This window comes from Podarcis bocagei (genome assembly GCF_964188305.1).
Source record: "Podarcis bocagei genome assembly, chromosome: 5".
In the NCBI taxonomy this organism is placed as follows: domain Eukaryota; kingdom Metazoa; phylum Chordata; class Lepidosauria; order Squamata; family Lacertidae; genus Podarcis; species Podarcis bocagei.
The window spans coordinates 82,552,441-82,575,018 of NC_138129.1; the positions used below are offsets into that span (position 1 = coordinate 82,552,441).

General features: G+C 43.2%; 2 protein-coding genes across 17 annotated transcripts in view; one reads left to right on the plus strand and one right to left on the minus strand.

Annotated features, from left to right (window-relative positions):
• NTNG1 (netrin G1) overlaps window positions 1–22,578 on the plus strand; it is a 212,801-nt gene that overhangs the window by 72,960 nt on the left and 117,263 nt on the right. For all 11 annotated transcript variants that reach the window (XM_081195009.1, XM_081195005.1, XM_081195011.1 and 8 more), the window contains exon 3: window positions 14,673–15,310. In XM_081195009.1, the coding sequence (XP_081051135.1) occupies window positions 14,673–15,310 (638 nt within the window). The remainder of the gene's footprint in view (window positions 1–14,672; window positions 15,311–22,578) is intronic.
• Window positions 1–22,578, minus strand: part of LOC308587425 (uncharacterized protein) — a 56,223-nt gene that overhangs the window by 23,442 nt on the left and 10,203 nt on the right. For all 6 annotated transcript variants that reach the window (XR_014008359.1, XR_014008360.1, XR_014008361.1 and 3 more), the window contains exon 2: window positions 10,128–10,198. Coding sequence is in view for 3 of the 6 variants with exons in the window: in XM_081195078.1 (XP_081051204.1) it covers window positions 10,128–10,198 (71 nt within the window). In the remaining 3 variants the exon portion in view is untranslated. The remainder of the gene's footprint in view (window positions 1–10,127; window positions 10,199–22,578) is intronic.

Here is a 22,578-nt window from a genome sequence, read left to right on the forward strand (position 1 = left end):
GGCTGCCTGCGAGCTCGGCAGGCAGCGCCTCCGTCCGCAGCGCCCGCCTCGCGGCTCTCATTCCCTGCCCCTGCCAAAGCTCACCCAGCCAAGCCGCGCTCTCCTTCCTGCCTCGCTTTGCTGCCTCCTCCTCCCCCACCCCCAAAGCTTGGAGGTTCCCCGGCAAGGGGGAGGGGAAAAATTGAAACTTACACTTTCGTGCGTCCCTCCCGGTGTGACGCTGCGCGCTGACGTCACGGGGCTGTAATGGTGGTGTGCCTCGAGATTTTTTTCATCAAACAAGTGTGCCTTTGCCCCAAAAAGGTTGGGATACACTGATCTAGAGATGCCAGGTGTTGAAACCGGAATAGTCTGTATGCAAAGCATTTGCTCTGCTACTGGGATATGGCAGGGATGTTGGGTAGCTCAGTTGGTTAGAGCATGGTGCTGATAATGCCAAGGTTGCAAGTTTGATCACAGTAAGGGACAGCTGCATTTTTCTGCATTGCACTAGATGATCCTCAAGGTCCTTTCTGACTCTACAATTCAGTGATTCAGTGGTTCAATGGCCCTTCCCCAGACAGATGCTGCTCCATGTGGGAATATATATATATATATATATATATATATATATATATATATATATATATATATATATATATATATATATATATATATATAAAAATATATATATAAATACTCTTCACCATTTGGGGGAGTGAGTAGTGAGTGGCTGCTGCGATGAAAATACACCCATTCATTCCACAGCTGGGCCTCCATTTACTTCTGAGCACATTAAAAAGGCATGGCTTTCAAAGAGCAGGTTATTATTTCTGGAACTGCTAAGCAACAAGCATATGGTAAGCAAGGACTGCATTAAGAATAGCAGCATTGCTCTATAGAAGAGAACTTGGGCACTTCAATTCCACTTCAGCAGTTCAAGGCTGTTCAAGGTTCTATGAGGTGGTACTGTTAAATGCAGCTGCACAATCTGAAGTGACCAAAGAACCATCCAGAGGATGAAGATAGTCTTGGAAATTGCCAGGTGAAGGGCACAATATCTGCACACAATCTAGGGAAACATGTTAACACCCAGAGCAGACAGAAACCAAAAGGTTCTCTAGCTGTGTCTCTCTGTATCTGTCTCCATCTCTCTCTCTCTCTCTCTCTCACACACACACACACACACACTCACACACACACACCAGAAACCAGAAACCAGGCTTATGTGATGCAGGGAAGTAAGGCCTCAGGACAGCTTACTAAAATGCAAATTAAAAACAAACAAGCTCTTAGCAATCACTCAATTCCCTCAGTGTTTGCAACCCATCTTGCTGGTTGCAAAAAGCAGGAAGAATTCCGCATCACACAGAGAGATCCTCGGGGGTCAGAATTAAGATTTACTTGCATAACAGCACAAGTTCTAAACTCACCAAGCCAAAAACAGCTCACCAGCTGTGAGTACCACTCTGCCAGAGCTCAATACGCATGAGGTGGAATTGTGCATGGACCTGGAACTGCCCTGGCCTTGCTGCCACCTTGTCCCACCCTATCCTGATGAGTGCAGCACCACTACTGAGTGTACACCACTGCCACTTCGGCTCCTCATGAGCCACCACTGTATCTGAGTAGGAATGGAAAACATGAAGCACTGTGCTTCCATTTCCCCATTCATACAGATTTGTGCAACTTGCCTGTTGTGTAGTATACAGACTGCACACTCATTGAATATTATATGTGAATAATTATGCAGGTGAATAGCTCAACTATTTGTGTACACAGATTGTACGCTCATTGAATGTAACATTCAAGGGAAATGCCTGATGCTGCCCTTCTTTTGCAAACATCTTCCAGCATAAATATCTCCTAAAATAAATATAGACATCTGGAATGTGAATTCACTGCCAGGGGCAGGTGCTTACATTTTCATTTGACCTTAGACCCATCTTCTTCATCCATGTAGCAGGTTGCAGGCTATAGCACGCTTTGGGCAAGCTTTGTGGTATAGCTCCTTAAACACAGAGATGTCCAGATCTTACACAAACATTTGCTGGACCATATTATGTCACTAAACTAGCTTTGAATCAGATTTTACACATCTGAAATATGCCCTGTCTGAACTTAGATGCTTTTAGGCTGTAGCATGCAATTATGTCATCGTCAAACATTAGAATCTAGAGATTTCTGACCAGTTGCAGACATTGAGAAAGTTCAGCTGGATGTCTGAAATGAGCTTAATTTTATGAATCCAGTGGAAAGTTCAGACACTTTAGGTGTTTACTATCATTTGGAGATTCAGGAGATATGAGCCTGCTATGCAACTGTAAACCTATCTCACTTTAGATTCATCCCCTAAAATCTTCCAGTGACTTTACTCTTACATCAGGAAATGTTTTTGAGGTCTGTTCTATATTTCTTGTATCCAAACTACAACACCAGACAGCAGCATTTCTTCCTTATTCTTTTTTTAAAAGGTTTTTGAGATTTGATTGCTCAGAATTTATTTTTAGCTCCATAGAATCTTGACCCACTTGACCTTGATGGTCTTTGCACTTTGCAAAAATCTCCCCACCAATCCTCTGGAGGGATTTAGCCAGGTATCTATTATGGCATGTAATCTGTGATATAGCTTCCCAGTGTTCATGCTCCTGAAAGGTTAAGTCCCCACCCTGCATCTTTCTTCCTGATTATTTTTTTTAAAGGTCCACATGGTATTAGCAGTCTTACATACAGGGATAAAATGTTTTTGAGAAAGCAACTGCTTTAATCAAGTTCAGAGCTACAGAATATGCTGTGGAAGGATCCTTTCAGTAGGAAGCAAGAGGATAAATATTTCAACCAGAAGAGCTGCAAAGTCACAACAACTGCAAACACCAATATAAGCTCAGTCATGATGTTGTATTTGCTTTCACTAGGCAAGGGGCCATTAGTGTGATGGGCAGTGTGCGTCTCTGAGTGTGTAAGGAAGAACAGTGTATGTGCAAGGATCACATGGAGTCATACTGTACCACCATCTGATGCTCTGTGCAACTAGATGCATGCATGCAGGCAGGCTCTTGCATCTAAGAGGCTTAGTTTGGTCAGAATCAAATATACACTTTGAGAGTTTTAATGCCAAATACAATACTTCTGGTAAATGAGCCACCACAACTGCTAGAAAATTTGTGTTCTGGACTTTTTAGACTTGACTACTCATGTACTATCTGAAACCAAAGGGGCCCAATTGCTTGCTGGATGTGAAATATATTGGCGTTATTTTCCATCTCACCAGTGTGGTGTAGTGGTTAAGAGCAGTGGACTCATAATCTGGTGAACCGGGTTCGCATCTCCACTCCTCCACATGCAGCTGCTGGGTGACCTTGGGCTAGTCGCACTTCTTTGAAGTCTCTCAGCCTCACTCACCTCACAGAGTGTCTGTTGTGGGGGAAGAAGGGAAAGGAGAATGTGAGCCGCTTTGAGACTCCTTCGGGTAGTGATAAAGCGGGATATCAAATCCAAACTCTTCTTCTTCTTCTTCTTCTTCTTCTTCCTTCCCCCATTATTGCTCTACCACCTCCACTCCGACCTTTCCATGCATCCTCCCTGATTGGTTCAGTGTTGTACAGCAGCACTGTGCTTTGCGCCTGTCACGGAGCTGGAAACATTGGTCGGTGCCTGGGTAGCCGCAGCCTCTTGTACAGCAACTGTGCTAGCATGGAGTCCTCTTGGTCAGGTGGCGCTGATGTAGCAGTCATTGAACGCAACCCTAATAACCTATTTGCTGGTGTATTGGCTCGTAATGTTAGAACGATAAATCCATATCGCACTCACTGAGAAGCAGGGCTTAATTTGAGTAAATATGGATTTAACTGGAACGTGTGAGGACTCAGCACTAAAGCATATGAAGCAATAAGGTGTCAGTTGAGCCAAAACGCAGGAACATAGCTTGGTGGTAGAGCACATGCTTTGCATGCATAACATCCCAGGTTCACTCTCTGACGTCTTCAGGTGGAAGGTAGGAAACACTCCTGTCTGGAACCCGGAAGAACCACTACAGATGTCTTGGGCTAAAGCTTCAATATTCTCTCACCCCTTTTGTCATGCATGCTTGGGCAGACAGAAGTACCAGGTTGGAGGAAGACTGGTGTAGACAAGTGCCTGGCTAGATGTTCTGCTGATGCATCAGGCAGCTATCTGTGTTTCTAAGCAAAGCAGCTAAGACATTTAATACAAAATAATAATAATAATATGGTCTCTAAAAATGGGGAAAGGGTTTCTTCTTGACTAGGTAATCACTGCCCTCCCATGCCACACATCTGAGATTAGGGCATGAGGGTTTGGGTCAGGGTCAGGGGTGTGTTTGTATACTTTCCAGGAACATTGGGTTTTTAACGAATTAGCATGTCCTGGAAAGGAAATAAAACTTCCCCTGAAATCCATTTGGCTTGCCTCTCAGGAAATGTGTTTAGTATTTGGGTGGCAGTATAGTATTTGGGTGGCAGTAAAGCAGAATGAAAAGGATCTTTGTTAAAAGGATTGATTACATATTTTAATGCCCTTGTGATAATCCTCCTTAATGCTCCTAATGCTGAAATGAATGCAAGGGGGGAGAAAAGCCATTCCCTTACTTGTCAAAACAAAGCACATTTTCTCTGCTAGTGACATCTAACAGACTCGAGCATAAGCAACTGGAGCTAATTATCTTGTGACCAGCAGGCAGTCTCGAACAGATCTTTGCCAAAGACTTCCAAGAAGCAGCACTTCAGCTGGACCAAATGGGGGCGGGAGGGGGGCGGCAGCATGCCTTAAAAAAAACACCTATCTAAAATATTTTCAAATAATTGAACAGAAAGCCTCTAAATACTTTCCCAACTATTAGCAAGGAAAATGGGGGGATTTTGTTTTCGCCCTTCTGCATCACAGTGTTCTAAGTGTGTTTTCCCCCCACAGCACCTCTGGGAGTGATTCAGGCTGCTATTAATTAGCACATTGCCTCTCACAGCATTACAATTTTATTATTTTTGCCTCGTCACACTTTGGAAAGTCAGCAATATAGCCAAACGTTTTGGCAGACTGCAAAGATTTCATTTCATTTTTAGTTTAATTGAGCTGCTTTCAAGCTAAATGTGTGTGTTCGTGTGTGCACGTGTCTGCACCTATACATATGCATGTATGTACACACATACATGCATGCACTGCGGAGGTTAAGTTCAACTGCACTGCAGAGAATGAAATCATCCTACAGCACCATAGTGTGGAGCCACAGGCTCCTGACTGCAGCAACAAGGGCTATGGCTTTCCTTTTGTGCCTTTAACAGCAATTTGATCTACAGCAACCAAGCAAGAAAAGCTTTCAATGGCATGAAGATGCATAGTCCCCTAATGATGGGGCACCACAGTACCTTCAGAGACCATACTAGTGCCCGCGAAGACCTTTGCAATTTACTTGGTCCAGTATATCTGAAGGAGCGTCTCCACCCCCATCGTTCTACCCGGACACTGAGGTCCAGCGCCAAGGGCCTTCTGGTGATTCCCTCACTGCGAGAAGCCAAGTTACAGGGAACCAGGCAGAGGGCCTTCTCGGTAGTGGCACCCGCCCAGATGTCAAAGAGAACAACTACTACCAGACTTTTAGAAGACATCTGAAGGCAGCCTGTTTAGGGAAGCTTTTAATGTTTGATGCATTACTGTATTTTAATATTTTGTTGGAAGCTGCCCAGAGTGGCTGGGGAAGCCCAGCCAGATGGGCGGGGTATAAATAATAAATTATCATTATTATTATTACTTATTTTTAATTAAGAAGGGGTTTTGTTTTTGCTTTTGTGGGTGGGGCTGTTTGGTTGGAGGTGGCCTGCTTTTTTTGTCTTTTGGGGGAGGTAAGTTTTGCCTGTTGTTTTTAAGGGGAGAGGTTCTAAACATTGCCAAAATGCTTTGAAATGGCCCCATTTGCACTATATACATTTAACGCAGAGGAAACCATGGCTTCTCAAAGTGGACTGAAATGCCCTCCCAACTTACTGAGTCCCCAAACTAGGATGCATGTAATTCTGCCTGTGCTCCTGCGCAAGATCACGGAGCCCCAAACACACGCCTTTTTCACGGCTGTGCTCACACAATGCCCAAAAATGCATGTTTTGGAAGTACCGTGTAGGATTGCAGCCTCACCCCAAATGCTTTTTCAGAGGAGAGCATTTTTTCAGGGTGACATCCCTCCATGAAATTGCACAAAATCATGGCACCCAAAATGACCACCACGCTCTCCTACGAGAAAACGGGATATCCCCTTTTTGGGGGGGATACCTGCGGGTATGGCATGGCAGTGCTTTTAAATGTATAGTGTAGATGGGCCGTATAGACAGTGTTACTATATCAGTGTGTCATGATTATACATGGACGCGAGTGGCGCTGTGGTCTAAACCACTGAGCCTTGGGCTTGCTGATCAGATTGTTGGTGGTTCGAATCCCCGCAATGGGGTAAGCTCCCATTGCTTGGTCCCTGCTCCTGCCAACCTAGCAGTTCGAAAGCACGTCAAAGTGCAAGTAGATAAATAGGTACCGCTCCGGTGGGAAGGTAAACGGTGTTTCTGTGTGCTGCTCTGGTTCGCCAGAAGCAGCTTAGTCATGCTGGCCACATGACCCAGATGCTGTACGCCAGCTCCCTCGGCCAATAAAGCGAGATGAGCGCTGCAACTCCAGAGTCGTCCGTGACTGGACCTAACAGTCAGGGGTCCCTTTACCTTTACCTTTTTGTTAAAGAAAATGAGGTGCCAGTACTCATATAATGATAAAAGTGGTGTGGGTGCCAGCACAAAATGACTTGTTACAGGAAAGTCCTCACTGTACATAAACATAGTAAACATTTTGCAGAAAGACACACATGCCCGATTCTTTCCCCCACAGCAATGCCTAGGATCAGTTTAAGTTCTCTCCCCACTGAAGTTCGGAACATCCCTTTTATTGGGTTTGCACTGGGATTCCTGCCTGCCTTCTCCTGCCTAAGACTACTGTCACCCTCTCATTCGTTCCTCCTCCATAATCATCAAATTGTTAACCTCTATAACATCATTTAGCTCAATGAAACCAAACAGAACACTCTGATTGATTGATTTTGCTTTATCAGTAGCCGTTTAGGCAGGAAGCTCATTTGGAGTGATTTGCTTACACAACAGTTTCAGTAATGTTTTGCTACTTGAAATGATTGTGAGGAATGGATCCAGGCAAAGGACAAAGCTGTTGTTCAAATGAGCCTGGCTCAGCATGAACCAGAACTGGATTTCCAACTCATACAGTAGACGCTAGGGTTGCGAACGTGATCCGTGCGGGATGCACGTTCACAACCCTCAGGGTTCGCAACCCACGTCTGTGCACGTGCGGGTTGCGATTCGGCGCTTCTGCGCATGCACGACCGCCAAAACCCGAAAGTAACCTGTTCCAGTACTTCCAGGTTTTGGCGGTCCGCAACCCGAAAAAATGCAACCTGAAGCATCTGTAACCCGAGGTATGACTGTACTTCTCTTTCTCTTTTCTCTCTCTCTCTCTCTCTCTCTCTCTCTCTCTCTCACACACACACACACACACACACACACACACACAGCACATACATTTCAGAGTGAACCACAAAACCATTTGGTTCCATCCAAAATAGATCTGCTGTTTCAGGCCTAGCCATGATCTGGTTCCTGCATTCCCTGATTGCGTTGTACAAGTAATGTAAGGACTGGGCAGGTGTGGTTCAGCACCAAGCACTGTTAGTCACCTGCTAATGGCTGGGGAATTAAAAATGCCAGCTCCCATTGTGACCACCACTGCTGCCACTGTCACCAGCTAAGCCTGCTAGAATGCAGTGGGGTGGGAGCACTATGCCCAGGCCTTTAGACCCTGTCATGGCCTTCACTAAAAATGGCCACCACCTCATGGCCACAACAACACCGAATTGTCTGCCCAGTGATAAATTATTGTGTTTCTTGTGTAATTGTGCTTCTGCACATGCAGCACACAGACGCGCATGCATAGCCCTGGGCGTGGAGCATCTGTGTCCTGGTATGCAATTAGTACATTTCTGAGTTTGGGGCATGGGTTAGAAGACACCCATTTCTGCCTGAGCTGAGCGCCGTTCTCTCCCTACCCTTCCTTCTCATCCTTTCTATCTGTGCTCTGCCCACTCATCTAGCCCTGTTGACCGCCTTTTCAACTTTGTTCTGAATCTTACTCGAGTTATGGTAGGTGGAAGGTCATATCCAGCAGCTAGGTTCCTGGGGATTCAGCTCACCTGTTCAAAGACCACTCTGAAAGGTCAGCCAATTTCCTCCCAATCAAGTAGTTAATATTCTTTAGCAGCTCCTGCCTGCTTTGCTGCAAGGGAACAGGCAGTGCTTTAAGGAGACACAGCAGTATCCAATCTAGGTTATCCATTCAACTTCCTAAAACCTGCTGTCTGGTAGCATCTAGGGACCCCTGTGTAGTGTTGGAGTCGCTTTAGTTTTCAATATAAAGAATCACAACAGATCCACAATCGGAGTTTCTTGGCTGTGCTTTAGGAGACCAAAGGCAGCTGTCAGAGCAGCTTAATATAAATGTATGTAGCTTGCTGTTCAGTAGCTTTGATTTTCTACATTCTGATATCCCTGACCTCCAGATAAAGTAGTTGTGTGTTTTGGGTGGGTGGGGGGGTTTCCACAGGAAAAACTAGCATGCAAGTTAATAGTTACTCAGGCAAGCCAGGTGTTGACAAACTTTGAAGCTGCCTAATTTCAAGTCAAGGTGTGATTTGTATAATCCTGACCTCTTTATGTAAAGTTCACATTTACATATATTCAAAATCTATAAATCCCAATAGAGTTGAAAACATGTAGTGTTTTCATTTGATTGGGGGTCAGGGGGAACCACTGAATATATTAAACTGATTTTTCAGTGGCTAGCTGAGCATGCTATCAATTTTACTTGTAATATTTGTTGTTGTTTTTAAATCCTCTGCATTTCATTGAATGTGCAAGATGTGTAAAAAAAAAATGTTACTGAGCATGCATGGGAGGAAATGATAAAACAAGGGCATGAGCCAGCCAAAGGGAAGCACAGTTAATTACACTGTAAGCCATAAAAGTGGCTGGATTGTGTTGTGATGGTTTTAGACATGTTCTTTGAATGTTTTCCAGCATATTTCTGTACTTTAGCATATACTAGGTATGGGCATGCCCCCCCCCCCAATTTTCCTTGTATCCAACAAAAAATTGTACCTGTTTGATTCATTCTGTGTTCACTTCCCTCTGTGCTTTGGGTTCTGAGCTGCTTTGTATAATGCAAACTTATGTGTTCCCTATAATGGGGAAGTTAAAAGCAGCTACAACAACTGCTACCCCTTTTGGCCAAAGTGGATTAAATTTAAAAGCACAGAGTAAATTATGCCTGCCAAATTGCAGAAAACAGGTCTAGAGATTTTCTTTTGGTGGGGGTAAAAGAGATTCAATCCCTTTTAAGCTAAGGGAGCAGGGGTTGACTGGTAGATCCTTTGTGCTTAATACAAGGAATAAGCTGCCCAGTTTGGCATCAGCAAACAGAGAAAAAGAGGGGGGATTTTTTTGTGCAAAGAGGGCAGGAGCCTGGAGCAACAACGATATCATATGTTTGTGGGATGGGGATCAGTAGCCTGATCTCCACATTCAGTTTCAGGAGAACATAGCTGACTTCTGTGGTAAGCTTGAAGTAGAAGGCATGCATGGTCAGACATAGAATTTAAGAGACATAGACTGTTCTGGACTTGTTTAAATGTGTGGAGTCAAGAGGGAGTGTTGCAGCTTAGAGGAGGAAAGGGACCTAATCATTGGCAAATTACAACATGAAGTCATTATGTAGTAACATCCTGCACTCAGATTATTGGTGTTCATACCCTCCCTTTATTTTATTTTTAAAAAACCTGAATAACTTTGAAAGTACTATAAATATTTCAACAAATCTCACATTAATGGGGGCCTTAAGTTATAAAATAGGCAACCTTACAGTTAAAATACATGAAACCGGCAACTGCCAAAGACCGAAGGTCCAAAAATCAATGTACCAAGTAACTTTTGATTAGTGGGTCACCATGCCGAAAAGGTTGGGAACCACTGCTCTGGGGAATGGCAGGACGAGTTGATTTCCTTGAAATTGACATGAATATAAATCTTGCAACTTACCTGATGACCAGGGGAGAAGCCATTATTGGAGACTGGGATCACAGTGGGGATGATTGAAAAGCTCCAAAGCCCTAAGGTTAGGAGATGGGAAGAAATACGATAGTAATTACACAGGGTGGAAAAGGGAAAGATTAATTATCTAGAGAATTATTCCCCTACCAAGATATGAAAAAAGAACTCACAGTAATTAGAACAGAAATTTCTTGCAATGAAAAAGATGGAACAGTGGTTAACCCTCTCAGTAACTAATATTCAATTCTCTGAAATATACAATGTTGTTTGCGGAAATTTTGGCATCTTCTGGAAATGTTGGGTGGTATCCAACAAAGTCATAATCAGAGCAGATCCATTGCAATCAATGATTTCAACGGATCTACTCTGAGTATGACTTTCTTGGATACAACCTGTTGACCTCAAGACTTTAGGACAAGTCCTGGAAGAAATCTGTCAATGCTCCTTTTAAAATGTATGCTTAGTTCATTTTTATCCCACTTTTCTACACAAAAATACACCCAAAGAAACATACAACAAGAACATTAATACTGATACAAAAAATAGAAATACAGCAAAAAGGAGCAGTAAGATGACAAACACAGGTGAAAAACAGCACAGAGGTGATATTAATTGAATGTGTGCCTGGATTTTTGTTAAAGTCTTTATAGACCATCTAAAATAGGATCATTTCAAGAAAAAGAATTCCAGGAAAACAACAACTCCCATCTCTTTACAGGCCTTTCCCAGCTTCTGAGAAAGTAGTGTCTCCAGCAGCGTAGTCTTTCCATGTCTCAATCCAAAAATCCAAAGTCATTAAATTATTATCAAGAACCACCCTACAGCATTCGAATTTTATTTGTTGGACTCAAACGCCCTTAAACACCTGCATGAGCAAACCCAGTTATGATTTGTAATGCAGGATAATAAAAACCTGTGAGCAAGTCAAGCTCATATTTTGCAGGTGGGAAATCCTAGGAGCAGCACTTGTTATGCCCAGGTAAAGGATCAGACCCCTATGTAAGATTCCTATGGCACACGTGCAGGAAACTGGCCTTGGGACCTTCCTGCCTGCAGGACTTGGGACCGTTTCCTCCCCTCCCATTCTGCAGCAGGTTGTCATGTTTGAAGGGCTATCAGAGGACAGACCTCTCTATTTGAAGGAATCCTCTAGGGCGGTCCTGTTTCAAGACAATGAACACTAAGAACAGAAAACATCAAGGTCATTGAAGTTGCTCATCAACATTTATCAGTACCTAGATAGCAAACAAGTCTTCTCCACAATGCTGGTATGTCCTGTACTTCTGTTTCAATTGCAATAAGTATTTCTTAATTTGCATCTATACATATAATTAGCACATGCAAATTTTATACAAAGCAGACAACCTCCTTTGTCCTCTTTTCTGGATCTATGCTTCGTCATGGTTGGCAGTGCACAAGGGGCAACCCGCTATTCTGCAGGCAAGGAAGCCTTTGTAAATTGGAAGAGGGTTGGTTTCTTTTTTCCAGGCTCTCGGTGTGAACTGAATTCTTACTGTGAGTACAGAAAGACTGGCAAAAATGCTTCTGGGCTAGTAACCTTTATGGACTTATTTGCAAGGCTATTTTCCCCTTCCAGCTGATTCCAAAGTATACGCGTCTTCACATTCATCTTCTTCCACTATTTTCTTGCCTTGCTTTTAATGGCCTTGGTAACAGGTTTGTCCAGGGCGGGTAGACATGTGTGCAGTCCTTCTTATGCTTGATTTTGCAACAGCCAGTGGATCTTACGGGCCAATAAAAACTTGCCCATATGATGGCACAAAGTCATCTCACCCCCTCTCCATAGCAGTAAGCACAGCAGTCTCTGTGCTCTCCTTGCCTCTAATAGGGTCGGTATTTAGCTGCAACAGCACTTATCATGGATTTGAGCTGCCAGAAGCTGAATTGATATACAGATGATTTAAGAGACATGATTTAGCCCATTGTGATGCTCTTGGAGTAGCATTTTTTTGAGCCACCCCAGCCTCCAAACAAGATAGCCTTTTGGAGCGAAAGGCAAAGGTGGCAGCTCTCGAGTTAATGCATCGAAAGGTCAAGAGGAGAATAATTCACTTTCACCTTGCCACGGAGGGAAAGCGGCAGTAAAAGCTGCCCGCTTATTGGCAGGATTATATATAAACGTGCAGTTCATATCTTCAGCCACCACCTCAGGAGCAGTCCAGTTACAGAGTTGATGTCATCGCCCACCTCCTTAATCAAGTGGTGCTGGATTATCTTGTCCTGATAAATTGGAGCCAGCATCTACTGGAGGGCAGGAGGGAGGGAGAGAAGGAGAGGGAGAGAGAAATAAGTCTTACATGAAGTACTCTGCTAGTTTGTAAGTAATAGGGTAGCAGATGTCCGGATCAAGCCCCTGAGCTTGTAGTCTTGCGGCACAACAAAATGATTTGTGGTGAGCAGTGTAAAGGTCTTTAAAGGAAGACATCACCAAACAGGCACACAGTTAAGCATGACATATTTGAGGCCAAGGGACAAAAGGAATCCAAAATGCCACAGAGGGTATTGTTTTACAGAGGAATGCATACAGTCTGTATGGCTTATCCGGATGCATTTGCCCTAGAAGGGACCATTGTTTTGCACTGCTCTTCTTGGGCAATGCACTTGTGATTTAAAGAAGAAAGAAACATTCCTAGCTTCACTACTGAGCATATTTCTAAAAAGAATCAAGGGCTGTTGAGCTGTTAGGCACTTGTTCATTGTTCCTTGAGGGGGGGGTGAGTTGATTACCAGCAACTCATTCAGGGTAAATAAACAATTTTGTTCCTCTTAAACCTCAGTAAGGCTAACATTAAAATTTGCTAACCACATAACTGTGGAGGAAGGCTTTATTTAAGAAAAAGACAAAGCAGGACTATTCTTGTTCAGATTTTGGAAATCCACTCCTTAACAGAAAGGCAGTTGTAAAAAGACAATTTGCAAATGCAATAGCTGTAGCCACTGATGTGTTGCAAAAATGGACATTGAGTTTTTAAGGGCAATTTCATTATTGGGCATACATTGGTTGGGTCTCTACTGCAGGAATTCAAAAGAGCATCATTTGTGGCTCAGCATTTTGTTTCCGTACCAAACATCTGTGTTTCAATCCCTGACATCTCCAGGTAAGGTTGAAAAAGACCCTGGTCTGAAACCCTGGAGAACTGCTGCCAGTCAGTATAATGAATCAGTATAAGACAGCTTCTTACATTTCACGGGTGCTTTTACATTTAAAATCCATCATACTAGAACAGATGGCACATGTTTGCCACTCCAGTCATCAATGTATAGTCACTGGTTAGTTCTATTAGCCAGTTAACATATCCAGTATCTGCATATATAACACTGAGCAGGCATCAGTTGGTTGTTTATGTCAATAAATATCTATAATACAGTGGTACCTCTTAGGGATGCGGGTGGCGCTGTGGATTAAACCACAGAGCCTAGGACTTGCCAATCAGAAGGTTGGCTGTTCGAATTCCCACGACGGGGTGTGCTCCCGTTGCTCGGTCCCTGCTCCTGCCAACCTAGCAGTTCGAAAGCACGTCAAAGTGCAAGTAGATAAATAGGTACCGCTCCGGCGGGAAGGCAAATGGCGTTTCACTGTGCTGCTCTGGTTCGCCAAAAGTGGCTTAGTCATGCTGGCCACATGACCCGGAAGCTGTACGCCGGCTCCCTCGGCCAATAAAGCGCCGCAACCCCAGAGTCGGTCACGACTGGACCTAATGGTCAGGGGTCCCTTTAACTTTACCTTACCAACTTAATTCGTTCCAGAGGTCCATTCTTAACCAGAAACCATTCTTAACCTGAGGCGCACTTTTGCTAATGGGGCCTCCCCCTGCTGCTGCGTGATTTCCGTTCTCATCCTGGGGCAAAGTTCGCAACCCGAGGTAACTACTTGCAGGTTAGCGGAGTTTGTAACCTGAAGCGTTTGTAACATGAGGTATCACTGTACACAAAGAATGTAAGCTCCTGAACACCCACATGGTTTCTGATACACTGAGGGTCAGACTACATCAAATGTGGGAGATCTGTGAGCTAATCTCCCCCAACTGTTTGATTTCTTACGTAAAGCAACTGCAGGAGCCCCCTGGTTTGCTGCAGTGACGTTAGTCCTTTCCTCCAAGGCCATTTCCCCAGTCCATTCCCTCATACTGTTTCCCAACCCATCCGCTGCTCTTTTGAGGAAAACTTTACACCGAGAAAATGGTGGGCATCAGAGTCTGTGTTAAGAGCACACCCTCCCGCTCCTGCTCTGATGAAAATCAGGGGTCCCTGCAGTTGCAGCAAGTTATAGATATCTTGTGTAGTTTTTCTTGGGCAGGTTAAATAATGATGAACAGTTATTTCGTTTTTGTTTTATAGTGAAGAGACTCTCCAAAGGTCTAAATCTCCCATGCATCTGGCATGCAACCTTTTGCCAATTATTTGGAAGTTGAATAAACCAATAGCTATAACCTGTGAAACTGACTACACTCTCATAATCATTTCATCCACGCGGCCATCCTTCTTACAGCTGTTTTTTCCCCTTCTTTCCAGGGAAATCCCTACATGTGCAATGAGTGTGATGCAGCCATTGATGAACTGGCGCATCCGCCTGAACTGATGTTTGACGCTGAAGGAAGGTATCCCTCCACCTATTGGCAGTCTACCACTTGGAAGGGTTACCCCCAGCCTCTCCTTGTGAACATCACCCTGTACTGGAACAAAACCATCGAGCTAACGGACAACATAGTCATCACCTTTGAATCTGGCCGCCCAGACCTAATGATCCTGGAGAAGTCCCTCGACTATGGTCGGACGTGGCAGCCATATCAGTATTACGCTACAGATTGTTTAAATGCTTTCAACATGGAACCAAAAACAGTGAGGGATTTGTCCCAACAAACAGTCCTAGAAATCATTTGCACAGAAGAATATTCTATGGGGTACATGGCAAACAGTAAAATCCTCCACTTTGAGATTAAGGACAGGTTTGCGTTTTTTGCTGGGCCTCGGCTCCATAATATGGCTTCTCTCTATGGGCAGCTCGACACAACCAAGAACCTAAGAGATTTCTTTACGGTCACAGACTTAAGGATAAGATTGCTCAGGCCAGCAACAGGGGAAATATACGTGGATCCACAGCACTTGACACGCTACTTTTATGCAATCTCAGACATAAAAGTAATTGGAAGGTAAGACAAAATAAACAAATGCATTTTCATTTGCTTTTTAAACACTGTGTGTGATGGCAAGCTTCCATCTTTCCTCCCCTTTCTAAAGACAGTAGCAATTTCCACTGGAATTTGAATTGTTAGCCACGTTGAGAAAATTCTTTGTACATCTACATGGTTGCAACTTGATAATTTGTAAGGCTAGGTTTCAACTTCAGATGGGGAACCTGAGCCCCACCCCCCACCCGCCACCATGTTGTTGGACTCCCAACTCCCATTAGCCCCGGCTAGCATGGTCAATGGTCAGGGATGATGGGAGCTGGGAACAAATAATATCTGGACAGCCACCGATTTCTCATCCCTGGGTTAGACCAACCAGCACACTATAATTTTGAAGACTTGCACTTTGATATGGGTTTCTGCAGAAATTTTGCTTTGCAAGCACCAGTTGCTTGGTTTACAACTGGATTTTCTCTTTAACTTGGTTAACCCCTTTCTGTTTATGAGGTGACCACAGCAGGTTTGCTGTTTTGTTGCTCACTGTACACAAGCTTGGAATTAGCTCCTTCCAGTGGCACTAGTATCTAGCTTTTCTCAAATATTGGAAGGGATGGAGAGACATGTTTTCTATAGAGGTAACTTGTTTGCCTTTCCCCCCACCTTATAGATGGGAGGGGAGAACTCTTGCACTTGTAAGAGAAACATGCAATCTCCAGTGAAAGTGAGGAATAGAAAAGTTTAAATGGTTTCCCAATGACAAGAGTGTTTCCCTTGATGGGAGCAGACATGGCATTACTTACTATGCAGCAAGGTGACAGATTTTGGCCACCACTGAGAGAACAGTCTCAGGTCTAACCTACTCTGTTTATGTGTATTTGTGTCAATGAGGCATGGACAGGGGAATTCCCTGGAGGATTAGACTACATATTAATTCATGAGAGGATGAAGAACCTTTCAGATACTCCAAGTCAGTGTTAGGCTACTCTAGTGCTTATTTTAGCTCTGTTTGAAGAGATGCCTAAACATTTTATTGTGATGTTGGAATGGCTCAGGCTCATACAGAATTTTTAGATTTGAAAGAATATATGAAAGGTGACAAAGTGGTCAGAAGAGGGACTGCTGCCAGTCTTTCCAGTTGGAGGCTCATGACACTAGCACAACTACCAGTGTCATAGAAGCAACCATTGTGTTTCTAAGTGTGTGGGTAAAGATGGCAAACCACACTTGACCAACATCTCCAAAATGGAGAATTCAGTGCCAGGGAAATGTGATTTACTTACAATAGATTCTCTTTGTTTCTAGAATCTAGCAAAGTGCTCAGCAATAGTTTGACTCCCTCCCCTCCCCTCCCCTCCTCTCCTTACCGTCTGGAAAGTATATTGGCCAGACTGATAATCTGTTAACTTTTGGTACTCTCTTTTTGCTGCTATAGTACTTCATTTTCATTCAAGCTTAAAATATCAAGGGGAAATGCTCAAATACCTGGAATTTTGTTGTGCCAGGGACAAACAAATCCAAGTGTGGGTGGTTTTCTAAGTAAATGTTCTTAAGAATAGGGCTCAGGTATCACAGTATGGCTAACGTTCAATTGCTCAGAATTGCCTGTAAATGTGACTAAACTCATGCAATGGCAGTCCAGTGTTAGGAAAACATTTTGCCTTGCCTCAGACCAAGCCTTCATTTATCACCATAAGGATAGAGCTGACATCTATTCATGCTAATATTACTGTTCTGATTTCTCAACTGCTCCCTGCTCCCCACTGGCACAGAATGATCAAACTTTTTAAAAATCTCAATGAGTTCTTAACATGCAGTGCTCATTGTATAGTGCAGGAACACTATGGAAAACACTGATTCATCCCCATGGTGCTGATCCCACAAGAATGATCCACCCATTTAGCCCCACCCACATGGGTACAGGCCTTTAAATATTAAAACTGTATTGTGGGATGAACTTCCAAAAAAGTACTTCTCAGGAACGGTGTTAAAAAGCAGGGATAGGGAACCTGTGGCCCTCCAGTTGTGGTTGGACTGTCAACTGCCATCATCCCTGCCCATTGACCATGCTGACTGGTCTGATGGAAGCTGAAGTCCATTGGCAGGGACACAGGTTTGACACCACTGGTTTAAAGGCTGCCTTAGCATCTTTCCACAAAGAGATTAGCCAGGCATATAGAGAGAGAAATGTCTCTCTCATTCATTCATTCATTCATTCATTGCTTGGCTCTTGCTTGATTATTGTACTTTCACAAGCCCTAAAGGTGAAATATATGATGAAAGTGTTCTGTGTAACTAGTCATGTGCAGATAATGAACATGTACTGTGACCCTGGTGAGAAGAAGGGATTGTGTATTCTCATTAGATGAATGAGAAGGAAGGACTGACCTCATCCAAACTGTGCAGTGCTCCTGGATTTCATGTGTGCTGGTTCTGTATCCTGCACTGCTCGTGTGCAGTACTCTGAATCTCACCTTGGGAACCATGTCCATACACCCAGTTGTTAGAGGCAGATATTCATTCGGCAAATCTTCATCAGTCTCCTTTGCTGAGTCCTGCTAGCACTTATAATTTTCCTTTCGTTTTAAAAATAGAGTGGATTCTCAATCATTTTTAAACTCGAAGAAAGCCCTTAATGCAGTATATTGATAGCTGATTATACACAACCATCCAAAAACTGGCTGGACATGACAAAGCAAGTGTCCAGTAAGTGCAGTTATCAGCAATCAATAATTGATTTTATGATCGTTCTCCAAACTCCTGTTCAGTCTTTATACATGAATTCATAATCCTATGGCCCACTCCTAAGCACTGGTAACAGTAAGGAAAGGAACACAGAGTGCCAAGACCCTAGTTCTACTGCATGGTTGGTAGCCTTTTAACAGTGCATATTCCAAAACGCAGCACACACATAATATCATCTAGCAGTCTTAGTACACCAGAGGTTGCCTTCTGCACCCATTGCAGAGGTACTGTTTAAGAACAGCTGCCAGAGGTGATATGGGCAAGGGATCCACTTATCAATGGTGCCTGGAAAACCTCTTTGCTTGATATCATATTTGACCATCAATGGTAGGGCAGGTGGCCAAGGCTTGGCCAAAATGGCCTCATGGGCCAAATAGAGAAGCCTAGTAGGTTTGATTAGGGCGAAGCTTGCTTGATTTTTAGATATTAACACCCAGTGCTATTTTTCTAGAAAAAGAGGTGCCTGAACTCGCCATGAACACCTCCATTGTTCTCTTACAATGGCAATGGAGCCCACCTGAGAGGTGCCAGAACTGAGTTCTGGTGAGTTCCAGCTGAAAAAAAAGCCCTGTTAACACCACAGTCTTGGTTTAGTGAAATAAATTCAGTTCAGTACAAATATCTGCTTATCTTTTTATCACTTAGCATATAAAGAAAACATACGGCAGGCAGCAAGTCAGGCCTGAACCTATCAACACAGCTTCACAAAGAAATTGTGTTCTTAATGAGAAGAAATAATTCGAATTTGGGGCGGGGAGGGAATAGCTGGTGTCACAGTTTGTTTTCCTCGTGCCCTTTCTCTAACACGCATTAGCACTTATTAATTTGAAATGTCACAACACTGGTAAAATGCCATTGGATTCGTAATTGTTATTTAAATGCACAGCTATTGTTTGGGTGGTGAATGGTAATGTTTTCTAGAGATCTCTCTTTTATACCCGTTGGAGGAACAATATCCCTTCATTCATTTTGTATATTTTGCTCACTCTATTCCTGGCAAAGGGGTTCAACCACTGGATATTTTAAGGTAAATATTTGGATTCAAATAGGAGAATTGTTTTAGGGTTCAGCGAGGCCACAAAAATGTTTACAGCACATTTTTAACTCTTCCTGGGTGTACGGACGTTTGAATTGCACCCTCCTATACATACACAAACAAGAGAACTAATCACTCTCCCATTGCTCAAAGACACTTCCGTACTCCTGCTGCAAAGGGTTGTTTCCTAATAATAATTAGGAGTCAAACAAGAGAGAGTGAAAGAGAGGAAGCCTATTGCAAGGGAATTAAAATTAGAAGCCTTCTGAAAGACAGCTTTTTTTTTTTAAACCCTCTCAGTAATCCCATAGCAAATTGGCTCTAAAAATTAAGTGTGACAGTTCAGAGAATTTATCTAATGGTGTTGCTTGTTGGCTAAATCCACCAGTAATCGGACACACACATTACAAAGGGGTTATCTTCTATGTAATCCTATCCTAGCAGATTAAATTCATGTGAATTTTTTGCTCGACCAGTGCTGATAAAGCACCTCTTGCAGAGTTTCCCCCTCTTGCAACTCATCTGGATCCTTGCCTCCCTTTCACTGATAAGAGCTTAATCTATTCCCCCATAAGTAGCGAAAGGATGGCTTTCGCTCCTGGTTACTCTCACGGCTTCAAAAGAAGAGCAAGCTGTGATGCCTCTGTCATACCTCATGAAAGATGGCAAGCTTTATATTTCACCCGGATGACTGCTAGAAGATGCTACTCTGGAGATCTGGGGGTTTCCTTCTGACTCCTACCCACCACGTACCTGGATAAATCCTCTCCGGTTCTTTTAGGGCTTGTATACACAATCTATTAGCCTCAGAAAACAAAACCTCTAGCTCACTTGAATCTGTATTATTTCCCCACGCAAGTTCAAGGGTCAAGGTGCGCAGGTCAGAAATTTAGAATGAGGAGTGGAGAACACAAAAAGTTAAAACCTGTTATCACAGAAGTCTTTTATCAGAAACTCTGGAGAAGGAAAACATAGCCATCTCCACTGACCCAGCTCTGTTGCCCTGACATTTTTTTGGGGGGGAGGTGGCATCTGGCAGGAGTGGGGAGCCTGCCACGTATGTGTAGGCACTTTCTGTGGTCAGACAGTGTTAAGATAGTGGGTCAAACTACATGTTTCCTTAAATGTGTGATCTGATTAGTATGTTGTTGTCATTAATAACAGGCATTACAGTTGATTGGGACCTTTGTGATTGTAGAAGTGGGCTGACCCTTTCCCCCATGCCACAGTCCCATCAGAAACCATCATTGCTCCCCGACTTAATTGCTGCAGGGTGGAATCTGTCACCAGTGCCAAGAACAGGTTCCTTCCTACAGCAAATACTAGCTTCTGGGGGAGTGTTTTTCACTGAGACTCCCACCCCGTGGCTGCAGTTTAAAAATAACGAGAGATTCATGAAATCGAATCGTGATTTTAATTTAACATGTAACTTTGCCACAGAGGTTTGCTTGCATGCTGTGCTGCCAGCTTGGAAGAGTCTGGCTCTGCCACTGCCTGTGGAGGGGATCATATCCCAGAAGGGCTAGGGCTGGCGCCCTATATCCCCATGGCTGATAGGAAGAGGATTGAGATGCAAGGCAGATGTGAACTTTTCTGTGGGTCTTGCCCACTTGATTGCAGAGCTTCCTAAAGGGCTGTTAGTTTTGCATTGAGAATCTGCTGACTGCTGACTGACTTGGGGATGGGAGGTGAGACAAGCAGCAACATCAGAGCATCTTAAAAGAGAAAAATTACCAGAACCATCACAGCTCTGTTGTTCCTGTTTTGGGTAACTTAATAAGAGCTTGACCACTCGAGCCCTAACAGACCTATAACCCTGTTGTTTGTTTGCCATTGTTTGTTTTTTCTTAACTTTAACTTCCTGCTGTCATTTAGTGCTTCACTAACCATGCTTAAGCCCATCTGAATATACAAGCCAATTTGAAGTGGATCTGCACCAAACAAACCATAGTTAGGAGAATTTTGCTGTCTATCTCATTTCAAGGTGATGGATTGAACTCTCTGGTGTCCCTCTATTCATGTCCAAATGCAAGATTTGCCTTGGTGAGATATATTATGGGTTTCTTGTACATTTGGGATCTTAGGCAGGTTTAAAGAAACAAATAATACTTATCACTATCCAAGGTTTGCACCCAGATTCTGTTGGGTATGTAGAGATGACTGGAGGTACAATTCAATTAAAAGGAAGCCCTAACTGATAATGCCCTGATGGAAGGGAAAAGTGGCTGTGGTGCCAAACAGAAACCCAAGATTAAAAACCAAATGTGCAGATGAAAAGAGCTCAATACTGTATATATGGGGAAACATCAGTTGACTTAAGTAGATTTGAAATTCAACTGCATTCCATATTTGCAAAACAGTTCAGTCTGCAAAGAAGGAGGCCCAATAATAATCAAACAATCCAGGAACCAAATAGATAATTTGAAAATTATGCTATTTGCTTCCACTGGCCTTTGAAGATGTAGAAAGGGAGGGAGAAAGGAGGTGATTTTGATATGAAAGCTACTGCATTCAGTATAAGAGCAGTTACGCAAAATCTTTTCTGGTGCATTAAAGCTGGGAAACCTACCCACTTAATATACAATTTGTTTTCTTATCCAGCTGCATTTTGCTGTGAAATGAGTCTAATGCATATTGCACCGAGGACGAAACCCTGCGTTCTCATGATAAACACTTCAGTTCTTCCATTACAAGTTGTTTATTCAACTTCCATTTGCTACCTTTCATTGTGTGTTTATTAAGAAAATGAGTAAAACAAAACAAAACAAAAAAGACAAAATGTGGCTGTTAGCAATTTCGCCAACCCTATTGTGCTGCTATTATTTGGGAAACCTAATAATCCACATAAACTAATTCTGATTTATGGACGGCCTGCTTCACTAAATCAAGGCGATTTTCTCGGGTGAATAACAGGCGAGTTCAGTGTGCCAGTGCCTTAATTAAAGAGAGTCTCTCTTCATCTTGATCTCATTTTAATTTACAGGGTAATACTACAATAATATCACTAATGGAAGGTACATTAAAGGGCATCAAGTAGTATTAAGTGTACTAAATTATGGCACTTGTGTTAATTAACTTCTGGAGCAAGATGGTCCTAATGGCTGAAAAAGGTCCACTAATGCATAAATAAAGTCTGGCTGAGTGAGAATAGAAATGGAAGGAAGACAGGAGAGGGCTTCTTTCACTCTGTCCACTGCCGACTGTAGAGAGAATTTTAAAAGCTAGACAATGTGAATAAACTGCAAGAAAGCTTTTCCTATTGAACTGTTTAATGAAAAGGCAATTTTTCAGCCCCTGAATGACTCTGATTAATGGAAAAGTTTGCTCCAGAAATTTGATTGTAAGGCAGCATGTGGAAAATTCTAGCTAAGGGCTCCACCAGAAGACATCCAAGTGCCCCCACAAGTTACTATTGTGCCTGAAAACATAACCATCTGGTTCAGATGTAATGCTAAACTATCATTTTGCGTTATGAACAGGAGCTTTGTGCTCATGCCTTCCCCCTCCCCTC